Source organism: Nelumbo nucifera, chromosome 6 (assembly GCF_055504915.1).
Source record: "Nelumbo nucifera cultivar China Antique chromosome 6, China Antique-T2T, whole genome shotgun sequence".
In the NCBI taxonomy this organism is placed as follows: domain Eukaryota; kingdom Viridiplantae; phylum Streptophyta; class Magnoliopsida; order Proteales; family Nelumbonaceae; genus Nelumbo; species Nelumbo nucifera.
Window position 1 is genome coordinate 13,789,692 of NC_142654.1, and position 18,656 is coordinate 13,808,347.

An 18,656-nucleotide genomic window follows, 5' to 3' on the forward strand; every position below is an offset into this window, starting at 1 on the left:
ATATATTTAATTTTTTGTTTATTTTAAGCAAATCTTTTTTTCCTAAAAAAGACTTTTAATTAAGAAGGTTTTTGAAGATTCTACTACTTTATTCTCACCCTTGCTAGTTTGTCATATAAGGAAGACAAAAGTTTTTGGGGATTTTTTTTGTTGCATATGATATATTTGATACTTGAAAATCTTTTAGAAAATAGTTACTAACGTGATTGAATAAATACCAGTTAATTGGTTACTATGATTTGGTTATCAATTTTTTTTAGGTAGATATCTTTTCGGTATCATAGTTGTCAGACTCTACTTATATTCATAATTTCGTCATATTTATCATTGTAAGTAAAAATGAAAATTTCATATCAAATAAATAAATAGTGATTAGTGTATGTCCTTTCCCAGAAGTTTCTATGATACTAGGAAGGTATGAAAACCTTAGAAACTTTAAGTTAACCAATTAAAAAGGAAAATTAGAATCCAATGAATACCAGTTGAGTGGTTAGTTGCTTACAAATTGGATGCCACTGGTTGATTGATTATCCCTTTTTTAGGTTTCATGCCTTTTCAATATTAGAAACATACTAATATTTGCTTAATTAATATGATAGATATATAATATTAGATGTATGCTTATTTTTTTGTAATTTTATAGTCTTACAGATTATCTTTTTTATATATATTTTTTTATATGAGTAATGACAAGTTGACAACAGGACCTAAACGATTGGACTGCCAATCCAGGCTGTTATTAAATTAAAATTAAAAGACATATCTATGATTCAATTTTTTCATAATTCGATACTTGTTTTTTTATTTTTTTATCAAAACTGGTTCAGGAGAGCCGGTCTAGAACCCCTCCATCCCCTAAACCGGTCAGACACCCAATACACCCACTGTAGGGGCGTATCGAAAGGGTCCTAGAACGATACATATCGGCCGATACGGGCCAATACATAACGATACTTTAAACCTTGTTTATAGAGATATAACATTTTCTAAACTAATATATAGAACATATAAGGAATGAACAAGCCAAATTAATTGAGCCTTGAAAGGGTATATATTCTAACCCTAATATTTGGCAGTATTGGTGGGTTCAAAAAACGATACATAATGTAAGATAATGCCACTATATTCTAAACCTCAGTTTTCGCTTAGGCTCAGTTTGGGAGGTACATATTTGTAGTTGCACTCCTCCCAAACTGAACCTTGGAAGGAGTACAGATACAAATGTTTACGATACAGTGCAAATATAAAATAATACAAGGTTTTGCACTCTAAGTATTTGTTTTATACTCTTTGCAAACTGAGCAGAGGTTTAGCAATTGGACTTCTCCCAGATGAATTCTGCACTAGATAGAAATGCTTCGTTGTTTTCATCCCAGTTATCCCTCGTCTCCTTTCATTTTTTTTTTTGATAAATCCCCCGTCTCCTTTCATCTTCTTCTTCCTCTTCCCCTGTGGTAGATACAATTTTCCCAGTAACCCTTTTCTCCTTAACTTCTCTGTATATGGGACGGAGATCATTTGCCATTTCACCATGCAGGTTAACCATTTCCATTTTTCTGCCGAAAGCAGTGCCAATCTTCCTAGATGATGCATCAAATGAAAAGGCAAAGTATTTTGTGCAGTTCAAGGCTCCAGAATCCATTATTTTTCCCTACGCACTCTAGATATTAAGCAAGGTTCAAAATATCGGTATCACAATGTATCAGTAAGGTTGGAACTGGATATATGTCGCAATATGTTTTGAATACACATGGATATGGATACATTAGAAAGATCTGGATACCTATTAAAACAATAGGAAAACTCTCATGAACCTCGCAGATACAGTAACAACACTAAAAATTTAAGTTGAAATCATTATACGTAAAGTACAAACATGTAAGAAACACATTAATAGTTTATATGAAAAAATACATTACAATTAATATATGGAGACATGTAGAAATCATACAATACATTAATGATAATGCATCAACCAACAAATCATAAGCAACCACTATATTTTAATTATTAAACCAACTATTCCATATTTTATTTTTTTTTACTTTTGTTTATTACAAATCAAATTATTAAATATAAACTTCAAGAAATATATAATCTTAATTTAAAAATATATCAAATCCATTAGAATTTCTAAGATACATATCAACATATCATATTATATGCAATTCATAAATTTTAATTACTAAAACAATTGTTCTGTTTTTACTATTTTTATATCTGTAGATCACTAAAACATCATTTTTATTGGCATAAATTGTTCATGGAACAACGGATTTGATAAATCATTCATAGATCCATTGTATGACTCTTTCCTACCATCAAAACCATTTAAGATAAGTTATTCATTATGATTACAGAAACATCATAGACCCAACAAATCAATATATCCTTGCATTTCAAATGATTTAACATGTAAATCTACTGAATATTGAAGGATTAAATAAAAGAAATGCATTCTTCCAAAAGTGCTTTTGCAAATAGGAACTCTCCCACAAGGCCACAAGTGTTTAGTATGAAGAATGACGAGTGAGAAATGTGCTGTAGAAGTGAAACTAGCAAACATTAATAATTCCACCAGCAGATTATCCGAATCAGTCCTTATTGAGATCTATCGGTTCTGTACAGCTTAGATACAAAGTGATACCTATGATACAGACCCAATACATGTGGAATGAAGGCGCCAACATATGCCACATCTCGATATCTATGAAAACGGAGACAGGCATTATCATGTCAATATTTTAAGCCTTGCTCTCAACAGAGATGGAACAAGGAATTCCACCCATCAGATACACCTTTCCTCCAAGTTTTGCTATAAATTCCCATTCAGAAAAATCTATTTTTCAAGTTTCAACGGTACATTCCCATCTTGTTGCATTTCAAAGCCTGAGGCCTTGATGGTGTGCCTGGCTATAGCCCTACGGGACACCTCATCTTATTGTAAAATACAAATGTTATTCCTATTCTTGCAAGTAGAATGACAGCTGTGCTCACCATTGCTTTTGCTTTTACATGTGACCATTTAAGATGGTCTAATTACCAAACCACCTCCGTCAAGACACAAATACCCTTAACACGGATAGTATTAATAAAGGTAAATCCTACTTATGAGAGTATGTTAAGCATTGTACAAATGGAAAACGATTTCCTAATCGAGTAGGGAGTTTCTCTACGTGACCTAGTCTATTAACCAAGGTTTTAGAAAACCTACCGGACAACGAACCATTCAGGGGTCCAGTTCCCGGGTCGAATGGTCCTGACCATTCGAATCGAACGGATGGCCCATTCTGCCAAAAAAATAAAAAACCGTTGGACGGTTTGAACGGTTTGACCACCCGGGTCAGCGATTTGCTGACCAAATCAACGATTGTTGGCCAAAAGGCGGATCTGGGGTAAAATGGAACCGGTTCCCGGTTTTTCTGGTCCGACCATCCGGTCCAGTCCGGTTTTGAAAACATTGCTATTAACCTATTTTAGTCTAGGGAGAATTTTGCACATTCCCAATCTAAATGAAATCTTTAGGAGTAAAAAATGAAACAATATCAATTCAAATCCTGGACCTTTTACAAATTGAGAGAGATCAAGAATTCTCACTATTTCTTAGATTCATGGACTGAGTTTCTTTCAAAGAAAATTTACATATCAAGTTAGGTTATTTTGTTGTTTCAAGTACAATTTGATCAATCAAATAATCATGATGTAATTTCTTTCCATCCATTAACAAGTGGAAGACATGAAATAAAGAACCAAATTCATGAGTCCTTTACAGTAGTTGTATTACCTGTACGTGAGCTTTGACTGTTCTCTAATAGATATGATGGGAGAAAATATGGAATTATTAATGCCAATCCCAAACAGAGAAATACTAGCATACCGACCCACCAAGCTTTGTGTGGAATCCCAACTAATAATTCATCGCAAACTGCATTTGCAATTAAACATGGTTAGAAATTCCATGATCGCTAATGAATTCTTTAGAGAGATCAAAGAAGTAAAAACAACACAAAAAAGAACAATTTATAAAGTAATAAATGCACAATAATTTCATCATTTTTCTCTGATAATAAATAGAAAGAAATTTTACTAAAAATAAAAAAAGTAGGCTGATAGGTAGGTGCGACTTTAATCGGATCAGATTCAGATTTAACCTGCATCTGCCTTGTTGTTAGGGCTATCAATTGGACTGGATTTTGTCCAATCCAGTCCAATCCAATATTGGTCCATTTACAAATAGACTCGACCAAATCCAGTCCAAAACTCCAAATCCATACAAACCAAGTCCAATCCAGTCCAAATAAAATGCAAAATGGACCAGATTGGATCCAATCCAATCCAAATTGAATCAAACACCAAAATAACATAAGAAATCCAGAAAATATATAAAAAAACTACAACACCTGCTCCAATCTAATCCAATTAAAATGCAAATGGATCAGATTGGGTCCAATCCAATCCAAAGTGAATGAATAAAAGTACTTATTCATAAAAGTGCATTCGTGAAAATGCTTTCATAAAAGTTCTTTCGTAAAAGTACTTTGCTCTCATAAAAGTATTTTTCATAAAATTACTTTTATAAAAGTGCTTTTGTAAAAGTGTTTTCATAAAAGCGTTTTTATGTCGGCTTCAGTTTTGATCGGTTTCAAATTGGATAAGGGTTTGGCCTCATGATCGGATTATTGGGAATTTGGTTCAAGTCCGATTCAGACCAATAAGATTATGGACCAATTTATTTTGGATCGGCTCAATTCAATAATTATAATGAACCGTCCAAATCTGATTTGATAAGGTTTGGATCGGATTGGATCCGATACAAAACCAGTCCATTGACACCCCTACTCGAGAGAATTTGTTTGGTTGTGAGGGCAGTGCGACTAGAAGGAGAAGTAGATGGCCATCCCATAAGCACCGCTAGTGTTGAAGTCTTGAAGATGGAATGAAATATACCCAAGTCATCGGCAACCTCGGCCAACCATCCCAAAAGCTAGAGGTGTAAATCAGGTCGTGTTGGGCTGACATGGCACGGCCTGCGTTTCCCTCCCTTGGGATATTTTGGGGGGTCGGCCTGACACAGCCAACGGCCTGATCCTACGCAGGCCCAGGCCGTGTCGTGGGCCAAGCCGGGCCATGGACCAGGTCAAGCCATGAAAGGTATATTTTCTAAAAAAAAACAAAAAATTTAAAGTAAATTAACAAAACAGACAAAAATTAATATATTAATTTTATTTTATATGAATTTTGATGTACACAATTGATTATATATGCAATAATAAAATGAAATAGTATAATAAAATTGAAAATAAAATTATATATAAATTAATATATTTTATATTTTATATCATATATATTGATAAAAAAATAATATATATCAAATATATATTAATATATATGGGTCGTGTTGGGCCGTGCCGACACACGAGCCGCGGGAGGCACCATGCTGTGTCGGCCCATGGACCTGAAACTCCAGGCCCGACACGGCCCGTACGATCATGTCGTGCCTGACACAGCCCGCATTCTGTCGTGTCAGGCCGGCCCAAAATCATGTCGGGTCGTGCCAAGATGCAAGCGGCATGGCCCAGTTTACACCTCTACCAAAAACATGTCAACGATAATGCAAAGGAGACGACCATTTTGTTGATGGGTCATGTCCGAGAGGAGGCATTTGAAAGAGGGTTTGAGAGAGGGACTAGCTTCAAAAACGCCAATGATGAAATGTCCAAGCTTTAGCCTTCAAGGTTTCAATGAACTTTCATACGATTTGCAAAGAAATGGGGTTCATCCATTTCGGTCCGCTAATTATAACGGACAACAAAAACGTGGACCAATCCAACCCGATAATAAAATTTGGACCATCCAATCCATCCAATTTAGATGTGAACCAAACGGGGTCCAACCCAAATATGGTCCATTGACACCCCTACTTGTTATGCTTGGATGTCAAATATGGTCCAGAATAATCAGATTGGATGTCAAATTGGGCTTCAAAGTTCATGACAGCCCTATAGGTAGGATGATGAGCTAGTCCCTAGATCAATGTTCTAAAAATCATAATCGTATCATAAATCGTCGAGAAAATTAAATCATTGAATCATGAATTGTATCACAAATCGTAAGATTATTTCTATTTTATACAAACTTGTCAAAAATTTAAATATAGATATGCTAAAAGGCTAAATATATATAGAATAGTGTTTTACCCTCTTTTTAAGTCATATCTACCATGTGTGTACCTAAAATGATAGAATTTACCACTTAAACAATAGAAGTCTAAGATGATATAATCAGGTTTGACTTGAAAGTCAAATAATCCATATACAATGGCTCTTTATCCAACATATGATATAAAATAAACTCAATATATTGACTTAAATAAAATAAATTAATCAATTTTTAGTAAGCTTTTTAAAACAAGACACCCTTGACAAAAATATAATCAAAATAAAATGGCAAAAGTAGAGAACAAATTCTTAATTGAATGGATTTAAATCATAATGAATCGTAGGAATTGTATAAACCGTAAGATTTATGAATCAAATCGTAGGATTCAAACAAAAATCGTCTTTTATTCCTTTCCTTGTATCCCAACATATTTAAATGGGATGCAGCAAAGAAATTAATCCTTCTTGCTTCCATGTATTGATTTGAACCATATGGTCTCTAGAGAGATCACATGATGGATAGTTATCAAAAAAAAAATCACATGATGGATTTTGAAAAAAGAAACGAGTTTGAAATAGGTATATAAACCTAATTAAGGACATGTATGAGTGTGCAACAACCTATCTTGGAACACCTATAGGAGAGAAATCAGATCTTATAGTTACAATGGATCTTCACCAAGGCTTAGCACTCATTTCTTATTTATTTGCAATAATCATGGATAAATTGACTAAACATACTGAAAAGGAGGTCCCATGGTGCTTATTGTTTGCAAATGGCATAGTAGTTAGTGATGAAACTAATGAAGGATTAAATGCAAAATTAGGCTTACGGACAAATACCTTAGAAACAAGAGGTTTTAAAATAAGTAGGACTAAAATAGAATATATGCAATGTAAGATTATTAATAATAATAGGAGTGCAAATCAGACTAAACTTAGGATTGAAAATCAAGAGATAACTCAATGTGACCTCTTCCATTACCTGTGTTCAATAATTCATAATAAGGGACAGATTGAGGAGGATGTTGCCCATAGAATTAGAACAGGAATGGAAAAAATTGAGGGATTCATCTGTAGTCTTATGTGATAAGTGAATACCACTTGGGCTAAAAAGAAAATTCTTAAATGGTTGTGAAGCCAAAAATGTGTAGGAAGAGTGTTGTTGGGAAGTCAAGAAACATGTCCAACAATCATCATCATCATTCAAGCCATATCCCAACAAACATGTCTGAAAAAAAGAATGTGGCAAAAATGTGCATGTTGAATGGACAAGTGGAAAAACTAGAAAGGGACAGGTCAGAAATGAAGTCATTCAAAGAAACCTAGGAGTAGATCCAGTAGGTGATAAAATTAGAGAAAGTATACTAAGATTGTTTGGTCAGACACACAGCAAACCATCTAATAACACCAACATGAAGTGATCTATTACAAGTTGAGGTGCCTAGAAGAGCTATGGGAAGACAAAAAAGGACATGGTTGAAGTAGTAAGGAATGATTCAAGTGCTCATAATTTAACAATGGATATGGCATTGAAAATAACAAATTGGTGGAATAGAAATTTTTTTTTTTTTTGAGAAAGAGTTATGCCCTCTATATAAATACAAAAAGTAACTAGGACTGTGAATCTAAGGAAAAAAGGATACTTTAATAAAAAAAAAATGATGATATGGGATATTTTTGAAAGAGTCCTTAGCAGACAACCAAGAGTGCAGAGTAGCCACAGCCCGAGCCACCACATCATCTAAGGAGCTGAACTTTCTTTCAAAGATCCCCCCATTCCTCTCTTTCCACAGAACCCAGCAAACCACACGAGGAATGGAACTCCATAACACCTTACCTCTGCAACTTAAGGTGGAGTTTGGGAGTTTTTATTTGAAAAATAAGTGCTTATTCTAATAAGAGCCATGAGCATTTGGTGAAGTACTTATTTCAAACAAGGTAGTATAGGTATTTTCAAAATGATGTGGCAGGCCAAGGCAGGCCAGAAAGGAAATAAGCACTTAAAAATAAGCCCAAAATTTGGGCTTCTTGAATAAGCACTTATTTAAGCTTATTTCCCAAATGCAAATAAGCGCTTATTGGTGTCGTCCCAGCCCAAAATAAGTGCTTATTCAAATAAACTCTTATTTTTAAGCACAAACTTGGCCTAAATCCAGCAACTTCCAGGAGGACAGAAGATCAAACAAGGAACTCGGCTGGCACCAGCATTCAGCATAGAACAAAAAAGGCTGAAACGAATTTGCAACCTTGCAATGTATGAAGAGGTGGTCAGCAGACTCAACTTCCTGACCGCACATCACGCAATTCGAAGAATCCAGCATTAAGCCCCTCTTACCCAGATGATCCCTTGAGAGTGAGAGGCACTTACCATGAACTGCAGTCCAAACCAAGAAAGACACCTAAGTTGGAATGTGAGGGAGCCAGATCTCTTTCCATGGGAAAACCTGAGGAACACCAGCAATCAGATTCTTATAGAAGGACTTCACTGAAAATCTGCCATTACTGGACCATTTCCAGACGCTTAAATCTTGCTGATTTGGGTATAAATGTTGATTCTGGAGTTACTGAAGCAGAGCTAATAGAACTGCAATCTCCCAATCATTGAGTTGTCTCCTGAATTTAGGATACCAGGTCTCTGTTCTCCCAAACCACTCAAACTGATCTGCCACCAGCACATTCTCGTCCTCAGTTATAATAAACAGAGAAGGAAAAGTCTCCATTAAGGCAGAATTGTTACACCAAGGCTCTTGCTAGGAACAGATCCTTCTTCCAACCCCTACTGATCAGCCACCAGCACATTCTCGTCCTCAGTTATAATAAACAGAGAAGGAAAAGTCTCCATTAAGGCAGAATTGTTACACCAAGGCTCTTGCTAGGAACAGATCCTTCTTCCAACCCCTACTTTCAGCCTCACCCCTTGAATAAACTAGGGAAAAACTCCTCAATTCCCTTCCAAGCTGAACAAACAAAAGAAGAGGAAGTGATACATGGGTCCCAGCCATTGTTCCTGGTACCAAATTTTTCCACAATAGCTGCCTCCACAGTCTCTGAGGCTGGGAGTTAAAAATCCAAAACCACCTCCCCATTAAAGCAATGTTGACTTGCCTTACCTTCTCACACCTAGGTCCCCTGCAGCCAAAGGTTTACAAACAGTTTCCCAATTCACCTGATGGGTCTTCCACTCACCCTCCTTACCACACCAAAGGAAATCCCTTTCTAATTTCTCCAGTCTCTGAGCCAGTTGGGCTGGGATTGGAAATAAAGATAAGACATGTATGGTAAGATTTGCTAGTGAGCTTTTTTTAACAGAGTGATCTTAGCTCCCTTGGAAAGATATTTGGATTTCCAGCCCCCAGCCCCCAGCCTCTTCTCCAACTTTTCAACCACTGGCTCCCAAATGGATTTGGAATAGCATTTTGCACCAATCAGTAAGTCAAAGATGGAATGGTGGAATAGGATTGATGTAGACAATCCCATATACTTGGGACAAGGCTTAGATGATAATGATTTACAGATCTACAACTTGCAATCAATTTTTAAACCCATCCCTCTATGGTCTATGATTCCATGCAACTTAAAAAATATGGAAGGTGTATATAGGAAAGGTTGCAGAAGAGAATCAAAAACATGATTTTTACAGGAAATATGTATAAGGTTCTTAAGGTTTTTGTTTTGGGCTTGGTACGAAAGATAAAGATTCCAAGATTTAGATTACAGCTTACAAATAAATTAAGAGTTATCATTTTCTGGGAGCTAATGGAGAAGGCCTAAGAAGGAACTTTGAAATCTGGATGGTTCAATTAGTATTTAGTTTCCCATAACCATCGTGAAACATATTTAACCCAAGTATCTTTATTTTGAACTGATTGAGTCCAAGGATTTTCAGCCTATGACAGGAAGCAATTAACCCTAAAGGGCATGCAGAGAAGATGCATAATGGGAGCCAACAAATAGCTATACAAGTTTAAATTAGTTAAAGATCTAGTTTAAATATCCACAGTGGATAACTTTGTGACATGAATTAGAATTAGTTTCCTGTAATAGAAATGTTGACAGAGGAAAGTCAGAAGAAGGTAGAGATATTACTACAGATATTATGGAAAGAATTGCTTGAAAATAATCTCTAGCTTACCTATGTTGAAAACAATGAACTCTCTCTCCAGACCATGCGAGATAGCAACAACTCCAGCAGGCTCCACAATTACAAGAACATGCAATCCATTCTGCACAAAAATAATAATAATAATAATAATAATAATAATAATAATGATGATGATGATGATGATAATAATAATAATAATGATAATAATAATAATAATAATAATAATAAAAATAATAATGATAATAATAATATATTCACAAACTTCTCGCAAAAACAATGAAATCCTTAAATGTGAAACATTTTACTCAGACCTGAAGACTAAGGATGTCAGGACTGTCAGCCTTAAAAATGAGTTTCTCAGTGTTGAGTAGTCTTCTTTTTACATTTAGACCTTTGACATCATCGTGCCTTTTCAGCAAAATAGAGAAGCTAGCTGGTATCTATTATTCAAGAAAATTGGGTAAGCTTCAAGAAAGGAAAGGCTGAAAAAGTAAACACTGGACAAAAAGAACATACATACTGAAGCTGGATATGATATCTTCACTTCGTACCACATGGATGGTTTAAGCCCTTTTAACTGGTAAAGGCGAGAACCCATTTGCAAAGGTAACTTTTCCTGATATAGCTCTTCCCCAACATTCAACACTTTGTGGTCTATGCTGTGAAATTTGAAGTAAAGAAAACATTTTTCAAATTTAAGAACAGAGAATTATGTGATTAACAGTTACTGGATAGCAGAGGAACCATGAAAAATCAATACTAACATATTCTTGTGACTGAAACAAAGACAACTGATACTGCATCCATGAAGGAAGAGCAGAAAAGATATAGTGTATGCCAGAACATGAACCATTGTTGCAAATCTAAGGTGCTCCCTCTCAGCAGTTCTTGCCTGCCTGGCTGTATTGACCATATGAATTTATAGGATCATGCCCCTTCATTTAATCAAATGCATTGTTGATTATGTGTCCTCATGGAGCAAGTCAAAAACACCTCCAGTGCAATTCAATGTTCACTGAGAAGAGAGTATGCGTGGTAAGAGTTCAGATCAAGATCAGTAGAAGGCACAAATGAAGAAACAACTCAAAGTCAAATTTCATAAACGCTAAGATGGGATCAATCAACACAGTGCTATAAAACTTTAGATATATTAAGAACTATTACAATTATTTGTTAAAGGTAATATCAGTGTTTTAGCAAAGTATGCATAGGCACATAGGGGAGGCACATTTTAAGGAATGCACCTCCCTCAAGACCTCTTTCAGAAGGCACATGAGTGATGCACATTGCGCATCATCTTAGGCATATGCCTTCTATAAGCACTCTGCTTTTTATTATTTTTTATGCAATCTTAAAACACCCTTGTAATGGCCTATTAACTTTTAAATTACCTTTTAGTGGCACTTGTGACCCTGTTTTGTAAAAGGACAGCTGATGATGGGAGTTGGGAAGGCTTTGCTATCGGCCCGGGGGGAGAAAAGGTTAATATTCTCCAGTTTTCTGATGATACATTGTGCTTCTTGGATGCTTCTCTGTCCCAATTGAATCTCATCCTTGGTATTTTAATATGGTTTGAAGTGGTGTCTGGTCTGAAGGTGAACTTGAACAAAAGCTCTATCATACCAATGGGGCCGGTTGATAATTTAGAGGAATGTGCTGAGGTCTTGGAATGTAAGATTGATTATCTTCCTGTGAAGTATTTGGGTCTCCCTTTTGGGGGCTAACTGGCTCTCTTCCTCGATCTGGGGTCCTATCATTGAGAGAATGGAGAGAAAGCTAGCATCTTAGAAGGCAAAATACCTTTCTTTTGGTGGAAGGGTAACCTTGATCAAAAGTACTCTCTCAAATCTTCCAACTTATTTTTTATCCCTTATCCCTATCCCGGTTGATGTGGCTAAAAGGTTGGAACAACTTCAGAGAAATTTCCTTTGGAGAGGTTGGGAGGAGGACAATAAGGTCCATCTGGTTAATTGGGACCAAGTTTGTCTTCCTAAAGTGGAAGGCGGTCTAGGAATCAGGAAATTGAAGAATTTTAATTCTGCTCTCTTATGCAAATGGATTTGGAGGTTCTCAGTTGAAAGGAATGCATGGTGGAGATCTCTCATTGCTGAAAAATATGGGGTGGATTGGGGAAATTGGGGAACGAGAGATCCCCCTCCAAATTGGGGCAACTCTCTCTGGAAAGGAATTATGAGGTACTTTCCTATCTTTGGGGAAGGGATTTCAATGTGTGTGGGCAAAGGAGACAGAACAAAATTCTGGAAAGACAAATGGTGTTCAGACAGTCCCCTTGCTAGTTCCTTCCCTCACCTTTTCAGATGTGCAGTCAATCAGGAGGCTACTGTGGCTGATTACTTATCATTGAATGAGAATTCAGTGTCTTGGTCCCCTCTCTTGAGGAGGAATTTGTTTGATTGGGAATTGGATGACTTCTTGGAGCTGATGTCTCTGCTTCTTGTTCAGAAGATTGATGTGCTAGGGGAGGATTTGTGGTGCTGGAAATGGAAGCCGGATGGGGTGTTTTCTGTGAAATCCATGGCTGATAAGTTAGATAATGTGGGAGGTTCTGAGTCCCCTGCTAGGCAGATTTGGAACCCTCTGAGCCCTTCAAAAGCCAACTTTTTGGTCTGGACGATGGCCCTTGATAAATGTCTTTCCAGGTCTAACTTGTTGAGAAGGGGTATTCCAATTCCGGATGCAAGTTGTGTGCTTTGTGGGACCGTTGAAGAATCTACGGAGCACCTTTATCTTCATTGTCCATTTTCTCTACAGATTTGGCTGCATTCTCTTAAAGCTTTGGGCGCTAACTGGGTTTTGCCGAGATCAGTTAAGGATCACTTGTGTTCCTGGAAGCTGAATGGTCTTAGTAAGAGAGGGAAGCTAATGTGGAAGACAATTCCAGCTGCAATCCTGCGGTCCATTTGGGCTGAAAGGAATAGTAGAATCTTTTGTAATAGGTATAAGGATGTTGATCATGTAATTCAGAGAGCTGTGGGCAAGTTGATCTCTTGGATTTCCACATCTGGGGAATTCAGAGGTCTTGGTATGTCTGTTTTGCTTCAGTCTTGCTCCTGGTGGAGGTTGTAATTTTGGTTACTTTTCAGACTGCCTTCTTGGGTCTGAGTTGTAACCTTCTTTCGCTTATGATGAATAAACTTACATTACCTTTTTCCAAAAAATAGTAATTGTCAGTAAGTCAGTTAACTTAAGTAACAATAAACAAAGACCTTTTGAATACATGGAGACCTGGTTTTGCAGATAAGATATTAGATAGCAAAACTTCTACTAAATATGCAACAATAATACAACTAATCTCCGATCAACCTAAAATAGGATGAACTGCAACCAAAATCACAAAACCTACCCCCGTTATACATATTGGCTAAAGAGAACCATTGCATCCAACACCCTTCCCCCATATGGGCTTGTACAGACTTGACTTATTCCTATACCAATGTAAAGGCCCCAACCTGTCTAACATCATGCTAGCTGCTTTAAGTAATGCAGCTAAGAAATAGACAAACACATTGCAAGTTTCACAAGCTTAAATTGTTGTTTCTTGAAGCGCTTTGGTATGATCCACATTCAATTGCCTTCACTTTCACTTTAAATTTGTTTTATATGTTATGCTTATGTATGTTAACTTGAGCTAATAAGCTTAACAAAAAATTTAATTTATTTTGGAAAATAAGTTTCTTCATTTTTTATGTATTTATTTATGGGCTTTTGGAATTTAATTTATTTGTTCTATTGGAAAATTCAGCTACTTAGAAACTAATTGCAAAAACAGTGAACAAAAAGAGGAAAAAGTTTCTAGGACCAAATTACCCCTGTATTAGAAAAGAAGAAAAGTCATAACACCCTTTTTCTTCCACATACATCTCCCTCATCATTGGTTGAAGTTGAAATTACAACAAGAAAATTAAAAAAGATTGTGAGACACTTTCAATTTTTTTATAATAGTTGGCATCAAACGCTCATTGAGTTTTGCACTCTTGCTGAATTCCAAAATTTGTACAACCTTATCTTAGTTAATTTAAAGCCTTGAAATTCTTCTGTCTCTTATAGATATGGAGATAATAAAAACAAGTAGAGAGGGAATGAAAGAGGCAAACCAACTAGGGTTTCCTCGACAGAAAGTTGAATACAAAAGTCCTGCATTTTTTGGGATTAATTTGTTTTCATTTGATACAGTTTTGGAATCAAGAGCAAACTGAGGGTGTTTTGAGATTTTGCTTATGGGCTGGAGGCTGTGCATTAGTGTTTGAGGTTGTAGGTATTTGGTGGTGTTTGATTTAAGGTGAAAGGTGGAGGCATTGAGTGGTTTGGGGGGAAGGATAAAAAGAAAATTCATTAAACTTGAAAAAAGCAGTACATCTCAAAATACTGGTTGTCAAGTTGACAAACCAACAACCTAACAGAAATACACTGAAGGAAACAAAATTACAAGAATTCTTTTCCAAAGTGCTCCAAAGACCCCTGAATTTCATAAAATACAGTTCCCCTTGACATCCCCTAAGCTTTAAGCTTTAAGTTCCACTCGGTCACCTCTGATAGGTGTCTTAGGAGAATTCACCCCTAAAAGCTAGCTGTTAGAGGAAGGGAGACCCAAGCACATATATACCCCACAAGAGCATCCCATACTACCAATGTGGGATACCTCACATTAGCATCCCATACTACCAATGTGAAACAAATGGATCGTAACATTCCACCATGCTCCGCAGTCCCAGTGCCCACACAGGCTGCTTTTGCACTAGTCCACCTAGTCCCAACCGAACACTACAAATACACCCCCAGAAAAATCCTGAAGCCTACATATATGTTGATGGCTCATACGATCCAGTAACAGGAGCAGATGGAATAGGTTATGTTATTCTAACAAATGGTTCACCAAACCGCATCAAACGAGTGTTCCTAATATGACTGAATCATTTGCTACGCCAACTATTTTTATTTTATCTTTTTTTTTTCTTTTTTGAGATGTATATATGGTTCAGACCGCAGAAACTTAAAATGTAAATAGACATCAAAAAATGTTGATGATAGAACACTAACAAATGTTAAGCCCTAACCTGGAGCCTAATGTGTCAATGGAATCCGAAAAAAAAAATGAGCAATGGCAGTTGATTATACCTGAACACGGTGAAGAACAACTAGTAATTAGCCTCCTACAAGAAAAAATGTCAATTAGTACTTGATGGAAGAAGAAGAAGAAGGGGAAATTAATGGAACGATGAAAAAAAATAGAGGATTGAAGGAATTAAAAGGAAAAGAACTACCTGCGTAGATGCTTCTCAGTCGCTTGGGGCAAAGTTCCTCACTTTGGAAAGCGGAGAACGATTGAACGAAGGATGTTTCGTAGAGTTCGAGTTTTTGTTGGATGTAGGTGGAAAGCCCGAATAGACCAAAAGCTTCGGTTGTAACTTTTCAGATAAAGAGCATTTTGACTTTTAAGCTTTTGGAAATACATAGAAAATAATACAAAATAGAAGGTTTTGTAATTTACAAATTTGTATTTGTACTCCTTCAAAACTGAGCCTTCGGTCTTTTAGGGGTTTTATCTTTTACCTTAACTAGTGGGGGGAAATCTGAATGATTTAATAATTTTATTTATTATTAATTAATAATCAAAGTTTGTTATTAATTAATTAAAAATATTCAAAATTATTGTTAATATCTAAAATTTTAATAATTGTATTTTAATTTAATATTGATTTACAGAAAATTATTATTATTAATTTAATATGAATAATTTTTGTTTTATTAATAATTTATAGTAATTTTAATAATTGTTATTATTTTTATTATTTTAAGTGAATTTTTTATTAAATTTAAAGGTAAATTACAAAGTCCCCCCTGTACTATGGGGTCTATGACAAAGACCCCCTGTACTTTGTTTTGCAATTAAGACCCCCTTCCGTTGAAATCCGTCGTTACAATATTTTTAAATCTCCGTACTACCCATATAATAACTATTCGGAAAAAAATATTGTTCATCTTCCCCGATCTCACGACTCTTTCTCTCCCCCGTTTTCTCTTTTTCCCCTTCCCCTTTCTCTCCTCCCTTTTCTTCTACTTGATATCAAGGAGAATAAGCTCTACATAGCGATCACTACGAGCTAGTAGTTGTACGGTCAAAAGATATAGATTTGGATGTACTTCGAGTTTTTCCACAGCCGCACACTACAAGTACTCAACAATGATAGCAACCAAATAAGCAAGGTCTCCAACCATTCTTCCTCAACGAGAGAAAATACATAAATGTACATTTAATCAGGTGAAATTGCCGTAGAAGGAACTTGTGACTCCACAAAAGCATTAGAGTCAAATCGATTGCGGGTAGGAATTTTAACCTCAAGTTCATATGTGAACAAATCCATCCCACTAGTTTTTACAATTACAACATCGCAAGTTGGACAATCTGTCCAAAAAAAAACCCAATATGTTCTCAGACTCCAACCTACATCTATGAATCAAAGCCTCCCCAGTTTATCTGTTATTGAACTGAATCTCATGATTTTATTGTCTCTGAGCTTTATAATTCCGAATATCTTTTGTGGAAAGACAGTTTCAGCTCTATCTTGAGCAATCGCAGAAAATCCAATTCCACAATACTTCATTGGAAAAAACCTTCGCCCCGGACCCCCAGTTCATTCATGCTTCACAAAGAAACTGGAGGAGTATCTCCTTTGCTGTAGTTCCACCTCTTCATTAGTCATTACCACACATGGAAAGATTCAGAACCAGAGAATACCCTCCTGTCTCCACTGTTCTCCTCTGCTGCTGCTTCTAACCAATCACCCATCAAAACCATTGTAATCCTTATCCTCGAGAACCGGTCCTTCGATCACATGCTCGGATGGTTGAAGAAATCTGTCAACCCATCAATCAATGGAGTCACAGGCAAGGAATGCAACCCTGTGTCAACTAAAACCCCACAGTCCCAATCAATCTACTTTACTGACGATGCTGAATTTGTTAGAATTTTTAAGAAAATGAGTATTTAATCACTCAAAAAAGTGGGTCCAATGTTTAATCCAAACACATAATTTTCTACTGGAAGAATAGAATGACTAATATGTTAAGAAAACAAGAAAGGATATCTGGTTCCTTAGAATCAGGTGATGGAATCTACAGGGAGTATACCTTATTTTACAAATCAATCAAAATTTTCTTGTAGTGCCTGTAACTACAGAACTGGTTGCAACAGCAAGGAACTTCAAGAGGGATTAATGTTGTACACTATGAATGCTTCCAAGATAAACCATAGCTGCAAACCCTCACATCTACACATCTACTACACAACGATGGAGCTGAACACCTTCTAACAACCAATCAGATCTGGAATGTTCTCTGGAGTGATTGAACAAGCTCTGATACCATGTAAATGGTATTAAGCCTGAGGGAGAGGGAGAGAGAGATTTATATGTTTAGAATGAGATTCAAATAACCCATCTGTCCCTAATAAAGATGGGACAGATTTGCATCTCCAAGCATATAACATAAAATAAGATAAAATGGCATAATACCCGTATCCATACACCTCTTAACATGACTAAATGGTATAAATCATAAGATTCATCAACACACGGATAGATTCAGACATAAGATTTAAATATAAACCCTTAGAATACATTATTCAAATCATGAATTGTATCAATAATTGTAAGATGTTGACAAAATATCAAATATCATCCTTTTGTGTCACTCTCCGATTGTAATCATATATAAAGGGCACTTCACAGATCTTTATGACCTTTCATTTCACTAAACTTCATCTAAAAAATCTATTAGAAGGCTAGTTTTTGAACTTTGGTAGTTCCTTCCACAAAGGCAGTTTTTGTTCTTTTGTAGAAAATGTGCTTAGAATGTTTTACTCAAAAGAAAGAAAAAAGTGCTTAGAATGGTTTAGATTAATCTTGTATACAATCCAATGATGCATTATTCTGAATATATCATTACATGTTTCATTAAAAATGTAAACCTAGTTTTATTTCTTCTTTGTAATCACATCTTCCTATGGAGAACCTGCCATTTTTGGCGATTTGATTCAGGACCTTTTCAATCTAGACCGTATTATAGCTAACAGATACCTTCAATTTTATTGGTGCATTACATTATTTGGTATCAAAGCCTGCTTGTCCTACATCACCCAATTGGAAAGAATGCCTTGTTGAGGTGGACCTGTATAACCTTGGTCTCAAAACGTTCTCAGTCATTAGCAGGTTTAGTGTATTTTTTTTTTATCAATAACAGAATAAATTTTATTCATTAAGCAGCATTGGAATGTACACAGAAGAAAAAGGAGAGAGAAATGACAGGAATGCTAGATCGGTGGATGTACAGGCTTCTTGAGTCATTTACCAAGTCATCAAGTAGGAGCATACTTC

At 35.9% G+C, this 18,656-nt stretch overlaps 1 protein-coding gene across 4 annotated transcripts; it reads right to left on the reverse strand.

Moving 5' to 3' along the window:
* Positions 1 to 1,015: 1,015 nt before the first annotated feature.
* On the reverse strand, positions 1,016 to 15,701 carry LOC104589112 (uncharacterized). Of its 4 annotated transcripts, XM_088890541.1 has the most exons (9): positions 15,546 to 15,701; positions 15,400 to 15,434; positions 11,655 to 13,428; positions 11,028 to 11,278; positions 10,784 to 10,922; positions 10,575 to 10,703; positions 10,294 to 10,384; positions 3,785 to 3,925; positions 1,016 to 1,783 (listed from the first exon to the last, which is right to left on the reverse strand). In XM_088890541.1, exons 4-9 carry the CDS (start codon positions 11,174 to 11,176, stop codon positions 1,668 to 1,670), a joined length of 765 nt encoding a protein of 254 aa, XP_088746667.1. In that variant the 5' UTR covers positions 11,177 to 11,278; positions 11,655 to 13,428; positions 15,400 to 15,434; positions 15,546 to 15,701; the 3' UTR covers positions 1,016 to 1,667. The 4 variants fall into 4 exon arrangements, with proteins under 4 accessions (XP_088746667.1, XP_010245639.1, XP_010245614.1 ...); XM_010247337.3 differs by lacking the exon at positions 11,655 to 13,428 and having other exon boundaries at positions 1,016 to 1,660; XM_010247312.3 differs by lacking the exon at positions 11,655 to 13,428.
* Between the last annotated feature and the right edge of the window lie 2,955 nt (positions 15,702 to 18,656).

Excerpts from the sequence above, each read along its gene's own strand:
- LOC104589112 (XM_010247312.3), bottom strand. The coding sequence starts at position 11,176 with ATGGTCAATACAGCCAGGCAGGCAAGAACTGCTGAGAGGGAGCACCTT. Across the intron at positions 10,385-10,574 it reads CTGACATCCTTAGTCTTCAG|AATGGATTGCATGTTCTTGT; the intron begins GTCTGAGTAAAA and ends ATTTTTGTGCAG. Across the intron at positions 1,784-3,784 it reads CAGTCAAAGCTCACGTACAG|GTATCCAGATCTTTCTAATG; the intron begins GTAATACAACTA and ends TTGTTTTAATAG.